This window comes from Phyllobates terribilis, unplaced genomic scaffold, assembly GCF_046119375.1.
Source record: "Phyllobates terribilis strain yellow unplaced genomic scaffold, ASM4611937v1 Scaffold_13__5_contigs__length_258822181, whole genome shotgun sequence".
NCBI lineage: Eukaryota > Metazoa > Chordata > Amphibia > Anura > Dendrobatidae > Phyllobates > Phyllobates terribilis.
In genome coordinates this window covers 70,878,731-70,903,573 of record NW_027362773.1, presented here as the reverse complement: position 1 = coordinate 70,903,573, position 24,843 = coordinate 70,878,731, and the positions used below count along the sequence as shown (strand labels likewise).

General features: G+C 45.5%; 1 protein-coding gene across 1 annotated transcript in view; it reads right to left on the bottom strand.

Annotated features, from left to right (window-relative positions):
* Window positions 1–24,207, bottom strand: part of HIPK3 (homeodomain interacting protein kinase 3) — a 191,560-nt gene extending 167,353 nt beyond the window's left edge. The window contains exon 1 of the mRNA XM_073658122.1: window positions 23,852–24,207. Within this exon, the coding sequence (XP_073514223.1) occupies window positions 23,852–23,927 (76 nt within the window). The 5' untranslated portion in view covers window positions 23,928–24,207. The remainder of the gene's footprint in view (window positions 1–23,851) is intronic.
* Between the last annotated feature and the right edge of the window lie 636 nt (window positions 24,208–24,843).

Sequence of the window (24,843 nt, the reverse complement as noted above, 5' to 3'; positions counted from 1 at the left end):
GGAAAATCAGAGGGTGCCGTGATCCAAACTCAACGTCGTGGGCATAAATGAAGCAGTTGAGTCCAGGTCAGGATTCCCACTGGTACCACAGTCCTTCCTAGGACCATGAATGTTTAAGTGGGAAACCAGCTGCTGTTTTGCAACAGCTGAAAAACTACAGGTTATACTGCTCTAACTACTTGGCAACAAAAGTTGTGACAACTTGTATTTTCCTGCTCAGACATCCTTGCAAAAAGTTAGGCCCTGTTCATATACTGCATTATTTATATCTATCTATCTATATAGATCGAGATCTATCTATCTTATCTATCTATCAATATAGATTTATATAGGGAATGTAGATTGTGAGCCTGAATGGGGACAATGCTGATATGGTCTGTAAATTGCCTGAATTGTAAAGCACTGCGGAATATGTTGGCGCTATATAAATAAAAATATTATTACTATTAATTATTATTATTATTATTATTATTAAAGATATATAGAAATAAAAAGGAACCCCCATTGTCAGCTTTTTATGTATAGCCAACAGACTGGACCAAACAGCCCCAAATTTAGCATATAGGTAAATCAGTTGGTTCCAAAGGCTTTAGACTGGTATTCAGCTCTCTAGAACTATTCTGAAGATATTTGCCCAAAAAAAACCACAAACAAAATATTAATTTGCAGCCAAACAACTGTACCAATCAGCTCCAAATTCCAAATTCAAAGTGTCAGTCATTACTCGGTTCGCACTGGTAACACCTGCACTCATTTACAATAAACCCTGGAGGCATATTCTCAGGGAGATCCTCCTGTGTCCGGCCCATAGATCTTAACAGCTCATTTGCATACAACAGAAACGTGGATTTCTCTGGAATGAGACATCGAATCGCAGCTAACAAGGTATGACTTTATTTAACTTTCTATGACCTGTGTGCCCACATAGACTGCTTAGGAGGGTTGATCCTACTGACGGATGCCCTTTATGCTAAACGTGTCAGAATTCTGAAACGTGTCAAAACTTGTCTTCCATTACTTGCACCTGAGCCTCAGTTGGGCCGGGCCTCATTGAAATGAGACTAGGTCTAATAAGGCCACGCAGTGCAACAAGAAGTGAGCCAGAATTGCTGTGCACATTTATGGCACAAAGTGAGCTAATTAATAGGTGGGGTAAACAGAGTAGAAAGTCTTAAAATTAGACCAACTCATCAAACAGCATTAAACACTTTGATAAATCTGTCACGTTAAGATGATCTAGTCTAAATTTGCAAAAAATCTAAGAATTAGATCGTTTTGATCAATCTGATCTAGATCTAGAGGACTTCGTGCATAAGATAGACTTTACAGAGCCATCGAAGGTACAAGCCAGGAAAAGCTCCCAACATATAAATCCGATTGAGGCCTGTGACAGATGCCATACAGTACCATCATATTCTTAGTTCCTGCTAAGCTGCGGTCATCTTACAGACTCCCACCTGGAAGTGTTTTCCCTTGTTGTGAGGGGCTCCTTTGCACAACAGGTCCAGGTGAGTGGTCACAACATCTCCCCCTTCATTCCCCCTCCAAACCTCAGGCTCTTCACCATTGGCGCTCCAACTGCTTTTGTTTTCCATACAGTACCATCAGGCATCTCACTTCAATTAGAATATCATCAAAAAGTTAATTTATTTCAGTTCTTCAATACAAAAAGTGAAACTCATTATATAGTCATTACAGACAGTGATCTACGTATTTCAAGTTTTTATTTCTGTTGATGTTGATGATTATGGCTTACAGCCAATGAAAACACAAGTCATTATCTCAGTAAATTAGAATAATTAACAAAAAACACCTGCAAAGGCTTCCTAAGCGTTCAAAAAGGTCCCTTAGTCTGTTTCAGTAGGTTCCACAATCATGGGGAAGACTTCTGACTTGACAGATGTCCAGAAGGCAGTCATTGACACTAAGTAAATGCAAAGTAAATTTTGCATTTCATTTGAAAATCAAGGTCCCAGAGTCTGGAGGAAGAGTGGACAGGCCACAATCCAAGCTGCTTGAGGTCTAGTGTGACGTTTCCACAATCAGTGATGGTTAGGGGAGCCATGTCATCTGCTGGTGTAGGTCCACTGTGTTTTATCAAGACCAAAGTCAGCGCAGACGTCTACCAGGAAATTTGAGAGCACTTCATGCTTCCCTCTGCCGACAAACTTTTTGCAGATGGAAATTTCATTCTCCAGCAGGACTTGGCACCTGTCCACGCTTCCAAAAGTACCAATACCTGGTTTATAAACAACAGTATCACTGTGCTTGATTGGCCAGCAAACTCGCCTGACCTTAACCCCATAGAGAATCTATGGAGTATTGTCAAGAGGAAGATGAGAGACACCAGACCCAACAATGCAGACGAGGTGAAGGCTGCCATCAAAGCAACCTGGGCTTCCATAACACCTCAGCAGTGCCACAGGCTGATCGTCTCCATGCCACGCCACATGATGCAGTAATTGATGCAAAATTGCAAGTATTGAGTGCATATACTGAACATACATTTCAGTAGGCCAACATTTCGGATTTTAAAAACATTTTTCAAGCTGTTGTTATAAAGTATTCTAATTTACCTAGATAATGACTTTTGTGTTTCATTGGTTGTAAGCCATAATCATCAACATTAACAGAAATAAACACTTGAAATAGATCACTCTGTTTGTAATGACTCTATATAATATATGAGTTTTACTTTTTGTATTGAAGAACGGAAATAAATTAACGTTTTGATGATATTCTAATTTAGTGAGATGCACCTGTATTATCAATACACGCCTTCTTCAGGCAATGAAATCCTATGGATAGCCGTAGCATCTTTCCTGCTAAACATGGTCAAACCCCACCAAGAACAACATCTGCAAGGAGTTTGTATGTTCTCCTCGTGTTTGCGAGAGTTCCCTCCGCATTCTCCGGTTTCCTCCCACACTCATACTGGGAGTTTAGATTGTGAGCCCCAATGAGGACCGTAATGATCACGTATGTAAAGCGCTGTGGAATATGATGGTGCTAAATAAGCTTATTAATTATTTTTATTTCTTAATTATAAACTGATGATGGGGGTCACTTCTTGGTTTCCAAATGATCTGTTGTAAGCAGGGCTGTGGAGTTGGAGTTGGTGTCGGTATAAAATGGACCGATTCCTAAAATATATAATAAATTGGTATAGTAGTACAATGTAGGATGTGCTGTAAATGTTATCATAACAATTTGGGAAAGTTGTGAAATGTCCTATAAATGTCTGTTCCTGATCTAAGCATTTACCGTATTTTTCGGACTCTAAGACACACTTTTTTCCTCTATGTGGGGGAAGCAGTAGCAGTGGAGGAGTGGGGCACAGAAGGCAGCAGCCGTCTGCTGCAGCCTACACACTGTCCCCGCTGCTAAAGAAAATAAATATTCACTGCCCCCGACGCCCATGGGCGTGGGGAGCATTGAATATTCATGCTCCTTAATAGCGGCACACAGTGTATCCGCAGTGCGGCTTCTGCTGCTGCCGGGCGATCGCATGTGCCCGCTATTAAAGGACATGAATATCACCCCCTCCCCACACCCATGGGCGGGGGTAGAGGGTGAATATTCATGCCCTTTAATAGCGCTGCGGCTACGCTGTGTGCCGGCTATTAAGGAACATGAAGTCACTGCTCCCCGCGCACACAGTCCAAGCGTGGGGGCAGTGACTTCCGGCAGCAGATCTCTCCTTGTGAGCCGCGCACATGGCGAGATCAGTGTGGGCAAACAGGACGAAGCGCTGGAGGAGAGAGAAGAAAGGTGAGTAGGAGTGTTTATTCTTTTTTATGTGCAGCGTGATGGGGATGAGGGGCGCCATGCCTACCGGGACAGGGATGAGGGGCGCCATGCCTACCGGGACAGGGATGAGGGGCGTCATGCCTACCGGGACAGGGATGAGGGGCGTCATGCCTACCGGGACAGGGATGAGGGGCGTCATGCCTACCGGGACAGGGATGAGGGGCGTCATGCCTACCGGGACAGGGATTACTGTGCCATGCCTACCAGGATAGGGATTACGGTGCCATGCATCCAAGGTTAGGGACTACTGTGCCATGCATACCAGGATAGCGACTACTGTGCCATGCATATCAGGATAGGGACTACTGTGCCATGCATACCAGGATAGGGATGAGGGGTGTCATGCATACCAGGATAAGGATGAGGGGTGCCATGCATACCAGAATGGGGATGGGGGCCACGTATAATAGGAAGGGGTGCCATATATACCAGGATGGGGGATATTTTCAGAATTGGGGTACATTGCCCCTATACCAGTGTCAGCAGCAGATCCCCCTCCCCCTTAACAGAGCATTGTGACATTTTTTCCTTACATTTTTTTTTTTTTTTTACTATTGTCCTCCTTTAAAACCTAGGTGCGTCTTATAGTCCGAAAAATATGGTAGGCTTTTAGTTGAGATGAATCTGTGCTGCAAGTTATGTACATGCTCAGTAGTGACCAGTGCTGTGGAGTCGGAAGTCAGGGAAATCGAGGAGTTGGAATCGGTGGTTTGGCTTACCAATTCCACAGCCTGGTTGTAAGCTGTGGGACAATCCTGCAGCACATTTTCACTGTCACTGTAGAACAACCACATGAAAACATAAATCACAAAGTTACCTTTGATTCTTTCAAATAATCCTAGACAATTACCGTCTTCCCCTAAGCCCACTCCCATTGATAAAAAGTTGAGCTAACAAGATAATTTTATTTTACTTTTTGTACTCTCCACAGAAGTTGTTGTCTGTGACAGCTTAATGAGGTTACAAACTATAAATCTGTTCAAGTTTGGCTAAACAAGCTACATGTTCAGAAAGCATAAAGCAGCTCAGGGTCTTCAAAAAACAACCATATGTGAACCAACATCCCAAGTAGGAAATTACCTGGTCGATGAAAATCAGCGAGGTACCTTGTTTATCGGAAGGCATGCAGTGATCATGGAGATATAGCATTGTGGTTTTCCACCGAATATGCGACAAATTACATGACAGATGTTTCCATGTATTAAACACAGTATTTTAGGTTTTTAAAATAATTCATATTTTTATTTACTAACATAAAAATAAATTATAATTTTCTCCATTAAATTTCTGAACATAAAAAGACATGAGAAAGTTCATGCTCCAGGAACCCTAAGTAAAGACACAGCAGTGATAACATACTTGGTCGGTGGAGGACTACACAGTGTGGGGGAGGGATGAGGAAGCAGTAGGTGGCATTTCTCTGCTGTGTAGTCAGCTTACATCACAATGTGCAAACCTACCAGCGGGACGGGTGTAGATCTATTGAACATCAGAGGTGCACCCACCAGCATTGCTCTGGCCAACTAAACTGTACCAGGATTGTAACTAGAACAGAGAATGATTAAAAGGGAAATTAAAAGATTAGGACTCCAAGCAAAAAGTTCCAAATAGGTGGGGGGTCTCACCGCTGAGACCCCCACTAGTCACCAAAACTGGGTACTTTCCTACCTACTTTGAATGTGCTCCACCATTCAATCCCTGTAAGATGGGCGAGAATGCAAGGTCCAGTGCTCTGCTCTCTGCCAGTCCCACAGACCATGAATGGAGAAGCAGTGGAGCATGTACACATCCACACCATTCATACTAGGTACAAAAGTGGTCCGTTCTGGAGATTGTTGTGGTCTCAGCCTTTAGAGTCTAAAAAGGGTCTCAAACTCGGCTAAGTATATGGGCCGCACATAGAAAAGATGTGAATTTGAAGAGCCGCATTCTTTGCAGGATATGACATTTTTAATGAAACCATATTGTTTTTTCTATACACCTTTTGGATCATTTTTTGAACATTTTTGGCCTTTTTATTATATTATTTTACATGGCATTCATTTTATGGTCTACGGTACAGCTTTTACAATTTTTATTTCCTTTTTGTGTCCCCTAATTGGCCACATACCGTGATTTTTTTTCTTACAATTTGCACCATATAGTAATTCTGACCAACTTCTTATAGTAATGTCCTCCATCCCGGTCCCCATCTTGTAGTAATGTCCTCCATCCCGGTCCCCATCTTGTAGTAATGTCCTCCATCCCGGTCCCCATCTTGTAGTAATGTCCTCCATCCCGGTCCCCATCTTGTATTAATGTCCTCCATCCCGGTCCCCATCTTGTAGTAACGTGATCAACCCCAACCATAATACAACTGCAACCCTAGCCCCAATCCTAACCCCAACACCAACCCTAACCCCAACACCAACCCTAACCCAAACACCAACCCTAACCCAAACACCAACCCTAACCCAAACACCAACCCTAACCCAAACACCAACCCTAACCCAAACACCAACCCTAACCCAAACACCAACCCTAACCCAAACACCAACCCTAACCCAAACACCAACCCTAACCCAAACACCAACCCTAACCCAAACACCAACCCTAACCCAAACACCAACCCTAACCCAAACACCAACCCTAACCCAAACACCAACCCTAACCCAAACACCAACCCTAACCCAAACACCAACCCTAACCCAAACACCAACCCTAACCCAAACACCAACCCTAACCCAAACACCAACCCTAACCCAAACACCAACCCTAACCCAAACACCAACCCTAACCCAAACACCAACCCTAACCCAAACACCAACCCTAACCCAAACACCAACCCTAACCCAAACACCAACCCTAACCCAAACACCAACCCTAACCCAAACACCAACCCTAACCCAAACACCAACCCTAACCCAAACACCAACCCTAAACCAAACACCAACCCTAACCCAAACACCAACCCTAACCCAAACACCAACCCTAACCCAAACACCAACCCTAACCCAAACACCAACCCTAACCCAAACACCAACCCTAACCCCAACACCAACCCTAACCCCAACACAACCCTAAACCCAGAATTTATTTTTTACGCCGTCCTTTGTGCGGTATAAGTGATTAGACGACTTTATTCTTCGGGTTCGTGCGATTACAGAGATACCAGAATCATATCGGGTTTTTATGATTGTCAGCTGTCACACACTAAAAGACGCTTTTTTTGCAAAGCTAGTTTTTGCATCGAGCTATATTTTGGCCGACAGTCATGTGACGGCTTGTTTTTTGCAGGATGACTTGACGTTTTTATTGGTACAATTTTCAGGCACGTGCCTTTTTCTGATCTCTTTCGATTCCGATTTTTGGGAGGCAGAATAAACAAAAAACAACAATTCAGGAATTGTTTTTTTTCCCCAAAAATTTTTTTATGCTGTTCCGCGTGTGGTTAAATTGATAAGGCTGCTTTATTCTTCGGGTCACTACGTTTACAGCGGTACCACATTTATATCGTTTTTCTATGTTTTGGCGCTTTTACACAATAAAAGCTATTTTATAGAAAAAATTATTTCTTTGCATCGCTTTATTCTGAGAGCTATAACTTTTTTATTTTTCGGCTGATGAGGCTGTATAGCAGCTTGTTTTTTGCGGGACAAGATGACATTTTCAGCAGTACCATTTTTACTTATATTTGATCGAGTTTTATTCCATTGTTTTGTTTGGTGGTGTGATAAAGCATTGTTTTTAGCTTTGTTTTTTTTTTTTACCGTGTTCACTAAAGGGGTTAACTAGTTGGACAGTTTTAAAAGTGAGGTAGTTCCGGACGCAGCGATACCAAATATGTGTACTTTTATTGTTTTGTTTTTTTCATAATATTTATTGATGGGTACATTATATTTTTATTTTTTAATATTTTCACTTTTTTTTCATTTTTTTAACACTTATTTTACTTCTATACTTTGTCCCACTATGGGACTTTCGCTTTTTTTTACTCTGATCGCCTTTATAGCATAGAGAGCAGCACCATCCCTGTGCTATACAGGCTGTCGGCACAAAAGATGCAGAAGATACTTTGGTCATGCACAGCGCATGATCAAAGTATCTTCCTGCTGTCTGGTGACCCGGATGTTGTCATGACGACATCCGGGTCACCATGACAACCACGGAACCCGGCCTCAGACAGCGCGGGACGGCGGGGAAGAGGCGAGTATCGGAGCTTACCTCCGCAATGCTGCGATTGACTTCAATCACAGCATTGCGGGGGTTAATGTGCTGGGAGAGGTGTGGGACCGCTCCCAGCACCGGGTATCAGCTGTGACAATCAGCTGAGATACGGTGGCGATCGAGCCCGCACAGCCTGTGTGCGGGCGAAATCAACAGGGCGTACTAATACGTATCAGGCTCTTAAGTCCCAGGGCGCAGATACATATTAGTACGCACTGGGCTTAAAAGGGGTTAAAGAAGCACTCCCATCAAATTTTTTATCTTCTTAACATATTGAATCATATTACATAGCACTATGTACTTACTTGCTCATTTCCCTTTCTACCCAGCTAATTCTTCTACTTTCCATTAAGTCTATGACATCACATGATTAAAAACTGACCAGCTTTATACGCCTTTAACCTACCAAAAAAAGACCCACTTTCTAATAGACTAATTGTATGTGCCAAGTCCACACTCTGACCTCCTACACGGCCTCTGGTCCTGTCCTGCATCGGTGTCCTATTGGGACCAGGTAGCTGACATGATTAACAGCACATGGGGACCAGGATATGTCCTTTCTCCATGTTTAGCCCTGCTGCATGTTTGGATTAACAAACAACCCTAACAAATTAATAGGGAGTCCCCCCAAGCTACTACATACCTGGTTTATATTGGCGATGAAACAGCTCCTAAAACATTGGCTAGATCCAAATATCCCCCCATTACGGAACTAACAGCACAAATGAAGCATTATATGGAGGCAGAACAACAAGATGCCCTATGTAATAAAGAGAAGCAAGCAGGCTTTCTAAAATGGAAACAGTTTATTATAAATTGCTGTTCAATAGAGGACAAAAGGAAAATGGTAGAACCCTTTACATCTACAGCATGGTATATACTAGAAGATCTCAAAAATAACTTAGGTCCACTTCGTTTAACTTAAAATGAAGAAGAGAATGGTGAGGAGAACAATCAATGGGCCAGGACTTCTGGCATAGATATAAATGCATTAATTTCCATGATGGCTTCAATGAGATATAAGATACTGTCAACTAATTCATTTTGTTGTTTGTTATATCTGTTATATCAATTAAATATGTGAATAGAGTTATTATAGACCCAGTCAGCGTACGGGCACTCTTACCTCTCTATGTACCAGATTAGATGGATGTTATGTATTTATGTTTTGAAAATCAAATAAAAATTATGTTGAGAAAAAAAAAACAGACCAGCTGAATCCTTCTAAGCTCTATGTAGAAACAGGAGGTCAATTTTCACTGCAAGACTCATAAGTCACTGCAAAACTCCCTGGCAGGGGGAGGAGCAGAGCTGGGTCATGAGTTGAAGAGGGAGATGATTTATGCAGGTCAAAGAAACTTCCTGTTTCTACATAGAGCAAAGAGAAGAATTAGCTGGGTAGAAAAGCAAAGTGAGCAATTGGAAGTGCACAGTGCTACATAATATGATGACTGCAGTATAATATGATGTTGCAATATATTAAGAGTTTCAAAACTATAATGGGAGAGCTTCTTTAAAATAGCCAGTATCTGTTGCAAGTGTAGGGAGCTCACTTCCTGAGCCCTCTCTACACAGAATCCCCCGCAATCACATATAGATCTTTAATATTTTGTTAAGGGGTTATACAAGCTCAAAAACCATTTCACTCAACCATCAAGTGTATTGAGTATTCAGGATGTATTTATACTTGGCTGCTGTATATGCTGGATGTATACATTAGTAGGATTTCTCTGGGTATACCTCAGACACTTACCAAATGTATAGATGAGCATGCATCACCTATAATGTAACCAAATGTGTACTACGTAGTAGAATTCTTTTGCATGATACCTCTGTATAGAATATTAGCAGACTACACAAAAGGTCTAACAATGGATGGCAGCCTGATAAAAAATACTATTTTTGACTTCCATTTGCAGAATAGAGGTCTTGATTTATCTGATGTATGTGCCTGGAAAGCAAACAGACACTGAAACCAACAGTGCGAATTAGGCACTAGGTATCATTCAGACATGCGTAGAGCAGCCACATTTTGACCTAGGCTGAACACTGCTCTATTGACCCTAACAGCAAATTTGATCCCAAAAGCACATAATTTAAGCAGAATGGAGCATTTACATGTGCAGTGCACCACTAGCAAATAGTAAGACTATGGGCAGAGTCAGACAGTGGTATAAATCGGACAGAGATCGGAACGCAGTGCACGGACTGGTGGGCGGCCCTCCCAACCCCAGTGTGACAGCTGCACAGAAATACATGAAGCTGTCACGCTCGGGTCGGGACAGCCACTAGCCAGTCCATGCACTATGTTAAGATTTATATGGCCGTCTGACTGTGCCCTATAAATACGTTGTTTGGCACTCGTTTACAGACCTATTTACACAGACTGACAAACAATTATGGCTGCGATTACTATGGTTATGTACCTACACAGTATTATGTTATTGGCAGAACATCCCGTTTAGACAGGGCAATATGCTACTGTAATTTTTTTTTTTTACCGGTATAAACAATCCATCCCCCAACGAACGAGCGCTTTGCTCATGATTACCAGCATGTTTACACTGGTGGATAACTGGGACCAGTGTTCCAACAAATGCTCTTTTGCCAATTATCTACTCCTGTATGTGCACTATAAAAGGACATAGTGTGATGTATTAAAAAAAATGCACTGAGTTTGGGGCCTCCCATCTGTCTAATTAGCAGTCTTGTTTATTAAACTTCTCAGGAAGTATACATTTTCCTTCCACAGACACTAAACTCTACATTCCGCACTTAACCCCTGCATGTAAGTGAACTGATAACAACCCAAACAATGCATACTGTTACTGTAATTAAGGCAGTAATTCAGAGCAGACACTCCCAAGCTTCTTTCATAATATCCTCCTCTTTGTAGCTGCACATTCCATTTGTCAGCAGAGACCAAGCAAGGCTGGGTCAGGCTTACAGCCGTCAGCAGAGACCAAGCAAGGCTGGGTCAGGCTTACAGCCGTCAGCAGAGACCAAGCAAGGCTGGGTCAGGCTTACAGCCGTCAGCAGAGACCAAGCAAGGCTGGGTCAGGCTTACAGCCGTCAGCAGAGACCAATCAAGGCTGGGTCAGGATTACAGCCGTCAGCAGAGACCAAGCAAGGCTGGGTCAGGCTTACAGCCGTCAGCAGAGACCAAGCAAGGCTGGGTCAGGCTTACAGCCGTCAGCAGAGACCAAGCAAGGCTGGGTCAGGCTTACAGCCGTCAGCAGAGACCAAGCAAGGCTGGGTCAGGCTTACAGCCGTCAGCAGAGACCAAGCAAGGCTGGGTCAGGCTTACAGCCGTCAGCAGAGACCAAGCAAGGCTGGGTCAGGCTTACAGCCGTCAGCAGAGACCAAGCAAGGCTGGGTCAGGCTTACAGCCGTCAGCAGAGACCAAGCAAGGCTGGGTCAGGCTTACAGCCGTCAGCAGAGACCAAGCAAGGCTGGGTCAGGCTTACAGCCGTCAGCAGAGACCAAGCAAGGCTGGGTCAGGCTTACAGCCGTCAGCAGAGACCAAGCAAGGCTGGGTCAGGCTTACAGCCGTCAGCAGAGACCAAGCAAGGCTGGGTCAGGCTTACAGCCGTCAGCAGAGACCAAGCAAGGCTGGGTCAGGCTTACAGCCGTCAGCAGAGACCAAGCAAGGCTGGGTCAGGCTTACAGCCGTCAGCAGAGACCAAGCAAGGCTGGGTCAGGCTTACAGCCGTCAGCAGAGACCAAGCAAGGCTGGGTCAGGCTTACAGCCGTCAGCAGAGACCAAGCAAGGCTGGGTCAGGATTACAGACGTCAGCAGAGACCAAGCAAGGCTGGGTCAGGATTACAGACGTCAGCACAGACCAAGCAAGGCTGGGTCAGGATTACAGACGTCAGCACAGACCAAGCAAGGCTGGGTCAGGATTACAGCCGTCAGCCCATCACCTGTCTCTGATTGAAAGTGCTGCTCACCCCTTGCACATTTGTCTGCAGTTTGACCTGTTTTCTCAGCTCTGTAACTTCAGAACAAATTGGTTTCATCCACATATAATGTAGCTGGGCAGACTGGACATTTTTGATAGCTAGAGGACATGTAAAGTTGCATAAGTCACATTTAGGCTATGTGCCCACGATGCAGAAATGCTCCGGATTTTTTTTCCTGAGCGTTTCTGCATCTCCCTGGCAGAAAAAAACATGTGGATTGTAGATGCGTTTTTCCTGCCAGGGACATGCGGATGTGAAGCGTTCTTCACATGCATTTCCGCATGCGGGTTGTCAAGTGCTTTCCAAGCGATTTTACCATCACTTGGAAAGTGCTTGATTACTTGGTCACACTATATAAATCCATGCAAACGGCATGAATTTATATAGTGTGACCGTAAAGAATGGTAAAAATAAATATATACTTACCTTGTGATGGCCCCCAGAGTCTTTATTCGATGCGTCTCGGCTTGCCGGCAGCTCGCGGTACACTGAAAGGACCTGCAGACACCAGCGGTCGCGTGACCCGTCACATGACTAAATGACGTCAGCGCAGGTTCTTGAGTCCACCGCGAGCTGCCGGCAAGCCGAGACGAGGACACTGGGGGCCATCAGAAGGTAAGTATAATGTATATTTTTTATTTTATTCTTTTTTTTACAGGTTCTATGGTACCCGGGTCCAGAGGAGAGTCTCCTCTTCTCCAAACCCGGGTACCATCCGCACACTGAAATACATGGAATGCGCATGTACAGATGCAGTGATGCGGAATCCATGCGTTCCAATGCAAGTCAATGGCGGAGAAAACGCAGCGCTTCCCCAAAATAATTGCTAGTGCTGCGTTTTTTTCCGCAATAATAATTCGCAGCGGAAATTTCCGCAGCATATGCACAGCACATGCGGATTATCATTGGGGAACATGGCAGGCCTTCTACAAAGCGTTTTTTTAAGCATTTCTGCAGTGGAATTGCCGCTGCGGAAATGCTTAAAAAACGCATTGTGGGCACACAGCCTTAAGGTAAGTACACATGTCTTTTTCAGGCCGTCACTAACCTGACCATTCTTCAGATGGCTTCCGCTTGGAAGCTGCCACTATCTTAAAGGGGCATTTCCATCTTCAAAATCCTATCCCAATATGTAGTAGGTGTAGTAATAATATTAACAAAACCTCCAATTAGAAATGTAGTATAGTTTTTCTGACTCACTATGTCAGGACCTTAGGTATCCATGGTTATGACCACCAGTAACAAGCTAACTCACTATATCAGTGGTCGTAACCATGGATACCTAAGGTCCTGCAATGCCTGCACATGAGGAAAGAGACATAGTGAATCAGAAAAACTATACTACATTTCTAATTGGAGGTATTTGCTAATATTATTATTACACCTACTACATACTGGGATAGGATTTTGGATATGGGAATACCCCTTTAAGGCTGTGCCCACGATGCGTTTTTTAAGTGTTTCCGCAGCGGCAATTTTGCTACAGAAACGCTTAAAAAACATATGGTAGAAGGCCAGCCATGTTCCCCAACATTTCCGCTGCGGATTATCATTGCGGAAAAAAACGCAGCACTACCAATTATTTTGCGGAAGCGCTGCGTTTTCGTCGCCATTGACTTTCATTGGAACGCATGGATTACGCATCACTGCATCTGTACATACGGAATCCAAGCGTTTCAATGTGCAGATGGTACCCGGGTTTGGAGGACAGGAGACTCTCCTCCGGACCCGGGTACCATAGAACCTGTAAAAAAAAAGAATAAAATAAAAAATAAATATTATACTTACCTTCTGATGGCCCGCGGTGTGCTTGTCTCGGTTTGCCGGCAGATCGCAGTGGACTGAAGGACCTGCGCTGATGTCATTTAGTCATGCGACTGCAGGTCCTTCAGTTTAGTGTACCGCGAGCTGCCGGCAAGCCGAGACGCATCGAATCAAGGCTCCGGGGGCCATCAGAAGGTAAGTATAGATTTATTTTTTTATTTTTTACCATTCTTTACGGTCACACTATATAAATCCATGCCGGCTGCATGGATTTATATAGTGTTTCCAAGTTGTCAAGCACTTTCCAAGTGATGCTAAAATAGCTTGGAAAGCGCTTGTCAACCCGCATGCAGAAATGCATGTGAAGAACGCTTCACATCCGCATGTCCCTGGCAGGAAAAACGCATCTACAATCCGCATGTGTTTTTTCTGGCAGGGAGATGCAGAAACGCTCAGGAAAAATCCGGAGCATTTCTGCATCGTGGGCACATAGCCTTAATATGAAATTTAACAAAAAAAAAAAAAAAAAGATGTCGGTGGCAAGATCGCGACAGAAACAAAGACGACGTCAAAGGAGACACTTCAGGAAAAACACCACAAGCATTTCCCTGAAGAGTCTTCCGTTTCAGAAACGATGCAGGTATGCTGGCGTCTAAAAGACTTTGTGTTTACAAACCCTAAAAGGATGTTATCATTATTAATGGGTAAAGTTGCAGGATGTTATCAAAAACAAGCAATTTTGTTATTTACATGTTATTAAAAATCCTTTACATTCTCAAGAACAAAAAGCTTTTTACTATTGTTTACAGTTCGTTGCCTAGGTTACAAGCCACTGCCAATGGTCTATCTGCGGTGGCCATTCCCCTAGGCAAGGAGTGCAGCACTTACAAGTGTTTATCTAAAGCGCTTGTAAGCACTGCATTAAAGCTGGTTGGATAGCTGGATCTGGCCATCTACAGTGCTATTGTTCACCTCAGACACTGTAGAGCCAAAGCTGCTTCTGACTGCAGCATCAGAGCGCGCACATTCTGGGCCAGCAAAGTGACGCTGCTGGTCACCAGGAGCAGACAGGAAGCAAGGGAAAGGTGCACTTCTATTTGAGAGCTTTAGTAAAACTCTAATAAATACATGCCTAAAAAGGCACAAAAAGCACTATGAAGGCCACCTAAATGCTTAAAAGAGGGTTGTAAGGCAAGTAAACCCTATTAGGGCATAGGAACAACAAAAAGGAGGAAATCCAGGCCCTACATAAATTACAAAATTGAGAATTTATTTCAATAAGGGCTCGTTCACACTGGCGTAAAATACAGAGGAGTGCAATGCATAAAAATCTCGCATTGCACTCTGACCATTACTATTTAATGAGGCAGAGCAGATCGGCATACTGCAATTGGCAGCGTGTCTCACACAGCGCACACTCATTCAAGTCAATGGCTGCGTGTAAACCATCGAATTGCACTCAGATGTCATCCGAGTGCAGTCCGATATATGCCAAAACCGGCAATGGAGAAGATTAATCTCTCCTCCTTCTCCTCACCTGTGATCAGATTCTTGCATGCGGATCAGATGCTATACGCTAATGTGACCTAGGCCTAACTGACATAGAAGCTAGAAGCATACATGCAGTTTTGGAACACTTTCCACTGCAGTTTTTTTTTTTTTTAAAGCTAAAATCAGGAGTCGATTCACAAGGAAATAGAAAGGAAAAACTAGAAGGACTAAATCCAGGAAGCTAGCTCTACTTCTGGCTTTAGCTCAAGAAATGACATAAAAAACACACCATAAACTGCATCAAAAACCGCATGTGTATCTCCAGCCTTAAAGAGGTTGTCAGGTTTCGGAAAGACACTGTCCTCTGGCTGTAGTTTGTTAAAAAATAACAAAAAACAGCTATACTCACAGTCCCGCTCCAGCATGGTGTCTCCAACACTGTTCCTGGTGTCTGTTATTGTCTGCAGCCAATAAGTGAGCTCAGTGGCTCTGTCTGAGTTTATGGTATGTGCTGCCGAGTTCAATTATTGTCTGCAACGCTGTCAACGTGATATCAGTGCTTCAGACAACAACAGCCATTGGGAGCAGCTGCAGACAATTAGTACTGGACCCAGGGAGGAGGAGTAGAGCACAGTTGGTTTGTTTTAAACAAACTGCAGCTGGTGAACAGGGGCTTTCCAAAATCTAGCAAACTCCTTTAAAGTCACTTTCAGTTATTTATTTTTAAACATACAATTGATGTTGGTGGCTGTTCTTAATTTGTTACAAAACAATAAAAGGAATACTCAGGGGAACCGAGAAAATAAACGAGAGCAAAAACTGCCCACTTCTGACCCGGTAACAGGTCTTTTTTGCGGTATCAGCTCTTTTAAGCTTGTTACAAAAGAACTGCAGACTGTCCCCAATGTCTGCTGTGGGGATATTTACACCGAGATCAGTGCTTAGATGTGTCCACGAATGCTTACATATCATCCATATAAGTATACCATATAAGCATGTGTGTATACACAAGTATTATACATACATGTATAGTCTAATAATACATGAAATGCTGAATATAATATTTTTGCAGTAAAACTTCCACAGACCAAAGTCCAAAAAAAGAAGAAAAAAAAAACACCTCATTTCACAATTGATGATTTTCCATTTCCCAATTTCTAAAATGAGAATTTACAGTTTTCTTCCTGACATTACCCTCTCAACCTCCCATGTCCCAAAAAGAAAAAAAAAAAAAAAGAATCAACCAACGTACAAGCTGTAAAACCTTTGCCGTCTGTAAGATCCTCTCTTCTGATCTTGTGAAGTATAATACAAGTGCTTGAACTATGTCCTTGTGTTTATGTCAGGTGTCAATCGGACTTATGGAGTGTGCGTCGAAAGAACGACTAAAGCATGAGAGGTATAAAGGATAAATCTGTGTGCAAGATGCAAAGAAAGGGGTAAGGCAACTAAAAGGTTTCCGCACATCCAAAAATATATCTTAGAACTTTCTGTTTTCTATGCAACACAAAAACTGTGGGCTGTGCTTAGACGAAGGAGGAAGAGCGAGAACTCACAAAGAGAAGGGGATATACAAAGTGAAGAGTAACAGGATGTCATGGGGGAGGCAGGGCTGTAGGAAAAGGAAGCAGAAAACCTGATGAGTGCATGTCTATATGGGGCAGCGCCTCGTACTCCTATCTTCTTTGGGCTAGTGAATCTGAATAGAGCCCCTGGAAGTTTGAGGAATGTGATGGGCTCAGCAGTTGTGTGCTGACACCTCATTCACGCCCTCTTCATCCCCACCCTCCATGAACGCACCGGCCACAACATGTTGACACAGCTCCAGTGATCTGCATGAAATATATACACCATCATCACAACCAGATTAATAAACCCAGCAATCCTTTATTGGGGGCACAGAGATGAGCAGCCGCACTACAACACTTTAAACAGCTCTGGTTTGGACCATAAATTAATTTCAGTACAAAAATATATCAATTTTTTAACAGAAACTTAAAGGAGCATGGCCCTAAATTTGGTAACTGATAAAAGTAGTAGTACTTATTAATCACACACGTTCGCAAATGTTTCTCGAAATTCTCAGAACTGGAGAGTTGGAAGATAAAGTAGTAATCATCGGGGCAGGGATTTTTCTGGAATATCTGTTCTTAATTCCACAAAGTCAGTCTCACATGGCTGATAAAGGGGAACAAAAGGCTAGGCTACATCAAACTACACAGTTTTAGGAGACCCTTTGAAAACTTCCAGTAAGGGTACGTGCACACGACATCTTTCAGGTGCATTAGGCCTAATTTCCAGTTGAAAAACTGCTTAAAGGGAAGCTGTCATGTAAAATAAGGCTATTAACCTGCATATATGGGGTTAATCTGCAGGTTAATAGCATTCTGACACCATGCGGCGACGGCACTGAGAGCCCTGCTGCAGGGAGCAAATTAAAGAGGTTGTCATCAATGTCTGATCGGCCAGGGTCCACCACCTGGCATCCCCGCTCATCAGCTGTTATTGGTGTCAGCGGCCGCCACCAACACCGACAACAGCTGATCAGCGGGGGTGCCAGGTGTCGGACCCTGGCCGATCAGACATTGATGACCTATCCTGTGGATAGTTCATCAATAAAATAGTGGACAACCTCTTTAACTTTATGTCCTACCGGCAATGTTCGATCACAGGGGCGGCACCGGCATAGTTTCAATCACTGCTCTGTATACAGAGAGCGGCGGCCGTAAGTGTGCCCACAGCCCTGACTAACAGTCAACCATAATGCTGAGCTGCTGTCAGTCAGTGCTGGGGAGTAGTTACAGCAGCTGCTCTCTATACACAGAGCAATCACTGAAGCCGTGCTGGCGCCACCCCTATGACTGAAAGAGCGAGGCTGCCAGGGGGAATAAAGTTCATTTCCTCCCGGCAGAGGGGCTCTCAGTGTGGCGGCCGCACAGTGTCAGAACACTATTAACCTGCAGATTTACAACATTATTTTACATGACAGGTTCCCTTTAAAGGATGTTAAAAAGAATGAGCATATGCAGTGCAGTGTCAGAACGCCTTGCTGTGTATATGATCAGTCTTTTTGAGCTTCTTTTAACAGCTCCAGGGTTTGACTGCGGTGACACAGCTAGAAGAGGTGACCTGGCCATTCTTCAGGCAGTTTCCTTCAGCTTGGAAGTCACTCACTAATTTATATATACAGTTAAAAAAAAAGAAGACCACAGAGGCACAGATGTTAGTAAAGTGACCAAAAAAGATGCCAAAGTAAGACACTACCGTCTTCTACTTTAAAAACTCAGCGGGTACGCCCGCGTCAACAAGACGTTGTGGGCACATGCTCTTACTCTTTAGGCAGTTGAAATCTACCATAAAAGACTAAGAAATTAATCTACATTTCCTTAAATGTTTTGTTTTTTTTAAATCCTCATTTCACGTACAACCACAACCAACGGTCCATTACACAAAGGTAGTATATACAGTAATCTTATGCAGGGATAGTAGCTCAGCCCACAAGCAGATCACTAGCCTATGTATGAACAGGGCCTTAGGACATAACCATATTTACACTGGGTTCACAGGGTCGTACTAAAACGCGGCCAGTTCCCATCTTCACTGAATCTGTCAAAAACTGAACTACTCGTCTTTCCTCCCTCCATTAATCTACCTGTGCCCGATATTGCCATCTCCGCTTGTGGCTCAACCATTACTCCCCAGCTACAAGCCCGCTGTCTTGGGGACATTTTTGATTCAGATCTTTCTTTCACTCCTCACATCAAATCACTCGCTCGTTCATGTCATCTACACCTCAAAAACATCTCAAGAATCAGGACTTTTCTCACCTTTGACTCGGCAAAAACTCTTACTGTCGCTTTTATTCATTCTCGTCTTGACTATTGCAACGCTCTACTAATCGGTCTCCCTCTTACTAAACTCTCCCCTCTCCAATCCGTCCTGAACGCAGCAGCCAGGATCATATTCCTCGCCAACCGCTACTCAGATGCCTCTTCCCTGTGCCAGTCATTGCATTGGTTGCCCATCCAATATAGAGTTCGTTTTAAACTTATCACGCTTACCCACAAAGCGCTCCATGCTTCAGTACCCCCCTACATCTCCTCCCTTGTCTCAGTCTACCACCCTACACGTGCCCTCCGTTCTGCAAATGACTTGAAACTAAAATCCTCCATAATCCGAACTTCCCACTCCCGTCTCCAAGATTTCTCGCGTGCTGCGCCAATTCTCTGGAATGCACTACCCAGGACAGTTCGATTAATTCCCAATACCCACAGTTTCAAGCGAACCCTAAAAACACATTTCTTTAGACTGGCGTATCACCTAAACACACTCTGTCCATCCCAGCTTTCCCCCATATTAAAATCTTCTTCAACTTCGGGTTCAAACCAACCATGCACATAAAAGCCTCTGTCAGGACTGCACACATACTGGCTGGCGACCAGTCCATGTATTATTATTTATCCTATTCAGTATATCAAGGCTGTATTATACAATATATGTACTTTTTACCTTTTGTGTCTCCCCCACTTCCTCATAGACTGTAAGCTCGCGAGCAGGGTCCTCACTCCTTTCGATATGAGATATGCTTTTTCTGTATTGTCTGTATAAGTCCCCCCTAAAATTTGTAAAGTGCTGCGGAATATGTTGGCGCTATAAAAATAAACTATTATTATTATTATTATTTTTCACATGCCGTGACTGGCTCCCTGTGCTCACCAACAAGCAGCCTACCATTACTATCCGCTGGGCCATAAAACAGACCCGACTTCTGCATGCTAAGATTTTGCTTTTTCCACAAGCACAATTGCTCATGTGCACTGGCACACAGCTTATTACTTGGTCAATGTGCTGTCTGTTAACCACACAGACAGAATACACGCCAGTCTGAACAACCTCTTATGAGCCATGTTTGAAGCGCCTTTTTCTAACCAAAAAACAGGAACTGATCCTCAAGAGAAAGAAGTAGGACTATTTTTCTACTTCAGCAGGAATCCATTCTCATTTTTGGCAAGAAACAGACGGGGTGTGATGCGAAATGCAAATATTATGCTCCCTGAGAAGTACTGGATCCATTACTATGCAGCCAATTTGCCCAGAACGAGCCATGAAAAGTTGCATAGTCCTCTACTCTGTAAGGCCAGTGTTACAGGCGTAAGAAGGGCATTTCTGTGCTGTTTTACAGCCTCATGTCCCAGCACGATGGTGGGATCTAATGACCTGAACTAACAGCATCAATGGTCTGTAGATCCCGGGACTAGCTGCCATAATACAGGCGCTCAGGAGACCAGATAGGGGCTCAGCAATAATATATACACTGCACAAAAAAATAAAGGGAACACTTAAACAACAGAATATAACTCCAAGTAGATTAAACTTCTGTGAAATCAAACTGTCCACCTAGGAAGCAACACTGATTGACAATCAATTTCACATGCTGTTGTGCAAATGGAATAGACAATAGATGGAAATTATTGGCAATTATCAAGACACCCTCAATAAAGGAGTGGTTCTGCAGGTGGGGACCACAGACCACATCTCAGTACCAATGCTTTCTGGCTGATGTTTTGGTCACTTTTGAATGTTGATTGTGCTTTCACACTTGTGGTAGCATGAGACGGACTCTACCACCCACAGAAGTTGCTCAGGTAGTGCAGCTCATCCAGGATGGCACATCAATGCGAGCTGTGGCAAGAAGTTTTGCCGTGTCTGTCAGCGTAGTGTCCAGAGGCTGGAGGCGCTACCAGGAGACAGGCCAGTACACCAGGAGACATGGAGGGGGCCGTAGGAGGGCAACAACCCAGCAGCAGGACCGCTACCTCCGCCTTTGTGCAAGGATGAACAGGAGGAGCACTGCCAGAGCCCTGCAAAATGACCTCCAGCAGGCCACAAATGTGCATGTGTCTGCACAAACGGTTAGAAACAGACTCCATGAGGATGGTATGAGACCCCGACATCCACAGATGGGGGTTATCCTCACAGCCTAACACCGTGCAGGATGCTTGGCATTTGCCACAGAACACAAGGATTGGCAAAGTCACCACTGGTGACCTGTGCTCTTCACAGATGAAAGCAGGTTCACACTGAGCACATGTGACAGACGTGACAGAGTCTGGAGACGCCGTGGAGAGCGATCTGCTGCCTGCAACATCCTTCAGCATGATCGGTTTGGCAGTGGGTCAGTAATGGTGTGGGGTGGCATTTCTTTGGAGGGCCGCACAGTCCTCCATGTGCTCACCAGAGGCAGCCTGACTGCCATCATTAGGTACCGAGATGAGATCCTCAGACCCCTTGTGAGACCACATGCTGGTGTGGTTGGCCCTGCGTTCCTCCTAATGCAGGACAATACCAGACCTCATGTGGCTGGAGTGTGTCAGCAGTTCCTGCAAGATGAAGGAATTGAAGCTATGGACTGGCCCGCCAGTTTCCCAGACCTGAATCCGATTGAGCACATCTGGGACATCATGTCTCGCTCCATCCACCAACGTCACGTTGCACCACAGACTGTCCAGGAGCTGGCGGATGCTTTAGTCCAGGTCTGGGAGGAGATCCCACAGGAGACCATCCACAACCTCATCAGGAGCATGCCCAGGCGTTGTATGGAGGTCATACAGGCACGTGGAGGCCACACACAATACTGAGCCTCATTTTGACTTGTTTTAAAGGACATTACATCAAAGTTGGATCAGCCTGTAGTGTGTTTTTCCACTTTAATTTTGGGGGTGACTCCAAATCCAGGCCTCAATATTCAGTGAGAATATTTCATTCATTCAGATCTAGGATGTGTTATTTGAGCAGTGTATATTATATATTAAGTGTTCTCAAAGAGCCATCACATTCACACAGAGTCTGGTTATCCAGACGATCACAGGGACATTACGTGGAGTAGGAGCATACTTCCTCAGCCCGGCATTTCCTCACAGAAAATACCAGTATCTTAAAAATAAACATAATATGGTGGCCACAATCTGCTGTCAGAGACTTCATATCCCTTGTAGATATTACACATATTACTGGGTCCAGAACCCAGGACTTTGCTCCAGACACAGGTCATTATTACACATGCCGAATACTTTACCTCTCGGCCTTTCTCACCATTCCTTATCCCCGATTCTCAGACCAACCCTCAAATTCCAGGTCTGCTGTTACATGAACACTTGCACGCAGAGGGGAGCACCATATACCATGTGAAAACAACAGTAAGTGATCCAGTCACCAGACCCCCAAGATCAGTACACTTCGTTGTTAGTACTTGCTCTTTTGAAAATGTTGCCTGTTCCCCTCCTCAGAACACACTTCGGCAGCCCCTTGCCCTCTCACTTATCTCTTGCCCCTTCCGTCCCGGAGCCCCTACAATTCTTGTACAAATTCTATATATAAGTGGAAATTTGGAAGGTCATACTGTGAAACTACTATGAATTTTATTCCCTCCCCCCACTCATCCTCTGCATTTTGTAACAATGAGAGGTTACAGTTACTGGTTTTTTTTTTCTCACGTCCCTAAGGTGACAGCACAATCAGCTGATTGGCTGCGCACTAGCAGCGTGTGGCCCTCCGGGTTGCGACATTGTTTTGCCTAGGGTGAATTCCGCAGATTTTGGCACAGACTTGTCACTACTTAGGTCCGGTGTAGACGTCCTCTCACAAATGTGGGGCTTACTAATAAACAGTGTATTTGGAGACGGTAAATGTGCCTATTGTGGTTGGCAGGGGGCTTGCCAGGCCCCAGACTGGTGGGATCCGTATTCCGCAGACACTGGGGGTAAAGGGGAGGGGGGAGGGAATGGAGTGCCCCCCCCGGCACAGGGGAGGGGGTAAGGGGGCGCTCCTCCCCCGGCACAGGGGGAGGGGGGATAAGGGGGTGCTCCTTCCCCTGCACGGGGGGGGGGGTAAGGGGGTGCTCCTTCCCCTGCACGGGGGGGGGGGTAAGGGGGTGCTCCTTCCCCGTCACAGAAGGGGGTGCTCCTCCCCCAGCACAGGGGGGGAGGTAAGGAGGTGCTCCTCCCCCGGCACAGGGAGGGGGGGTAAGGGAGTGCTCCTCCCTCAGCACGGGGAGGGGGGGGTAAGGGGGTGCTCCTTCCCCTGCACGGGGGGGGGGGGGGGGGGTGTAAGGGGGTGCTCCTTCCCCGTCACAGAAGGGGGTGCTCCTCCCCCGGCACAGGGAGGGGAGGTAAGGAGGTGCTCCTCCCCCGGCACGGGGAGGGGGGGTAAGGGAGTGCTCCTCCCCCGGCACATGGGGGGTAAGGGGGTGCTCCTCCCTCAGCACGGGGAGGGGGGGTAAGGGAGTGCTCCTCCCTCAGCACGGGGAGGGGGGGGTAAGGGGGTGCTCCTCCCTCAGCACGGGGAGGGGGGGGGTAAGGGGGTGCTCCTCCCTCAGCACGGGGAGGGGGGGGGTAAGGGGGTGCTCCTCCCCCGGCACATGGGGGGTAAGGGGGTGCTCCTCCCTCAGCACGGGGAGTGGGGGGTAAGGGGGTGCTCCGGCACAGGGGCTGACTACTTGGTGTATAACGCCCCCACTTCCTGTACTCTCGGGGTGTCAGCTCCAGCCCTCCTACATGGCTGTTTCCCTTAGCTCTCCGGCAGTGTCCCGGCCCCCAATGGCGGCGCCCCTTTCCCTCACCTTCATAGAGCAGGAGGAGGTGCAGCGTGCAGGGCTGTGCCGGACATGTCAGGCAGTGAGCGGGGCCCCTCTGCATGCTCAGCTCGCTGCGGCCGCTGCTGCCATCTTGTCCCGGCCCTGAGCTCCGTCACTGTGGTCCTCGCAGCGGCTTCGGGGGCCCGTGCTGTGGCTTCTCGCCCCTCAGTAACAGCCCATACTAGTCCTGTAAGCGCGGGCTCCTCGTCTCGCTCGGTCCCGCCGCGCACACACTGCCGCCGCCGCCTCCCGCTCCCCTCCTAACATGTCGCTTGGGCAGCCTGAGGGAAACAGGCAGCAACAGTCGATTACCGAGCACATCCGACCAGAGAAACGCCACCTGGCGTCCGCAACGCAGAAGGTCGCCATGGCAACCCATGAGCGGTTGTTTACATCGGTGACGTCATTGGTTTTAACCCTTTGAAGAGATCTAATCCATTATTGCAATCTAGAGCGCAAATAGTGTTTCCACGACCAGTGAGGCGGAAGTGTAAGACTGACAGCAGAGCCGGCGACCACAGTGGAGCGTCCACAGAACACTGTCAGGAAGGCTGTGCAGTGACTGGTTGCTATGGGCAACAAAGGCTGATTTCTTTTTTATCTCACTGTTTCAAATGTCTTCCCCATTGAGTTAAAGATGCCCCTAGAAGTGTTTGGTGCAGCTGTGGGTGGGCGCCAATAAATAACCTCACCATTGATTTCTGTGAGTTATTTTTTTCTTAGAAGGAAGATAATAAACAAGCTGAGAATTGTTAACGGCCCCACAAGGTGGTGAGCATGAAATGCTCCCTCCCGGTCCGTGGTGGACACTATGGTGCTGTGCAGCGCAGCAATACGGGCAGATTTTGGTTTTGCACTTGGATCATTTTCTTAAGAATCTACAAAAAAATGTTCTGTTCAGCACCACAATTATATCATGCCTCACCATTAGGGCCGGCTGTCCGTCAGGGCCGGCTGTCCGTCAGGGCTGGCTGTCC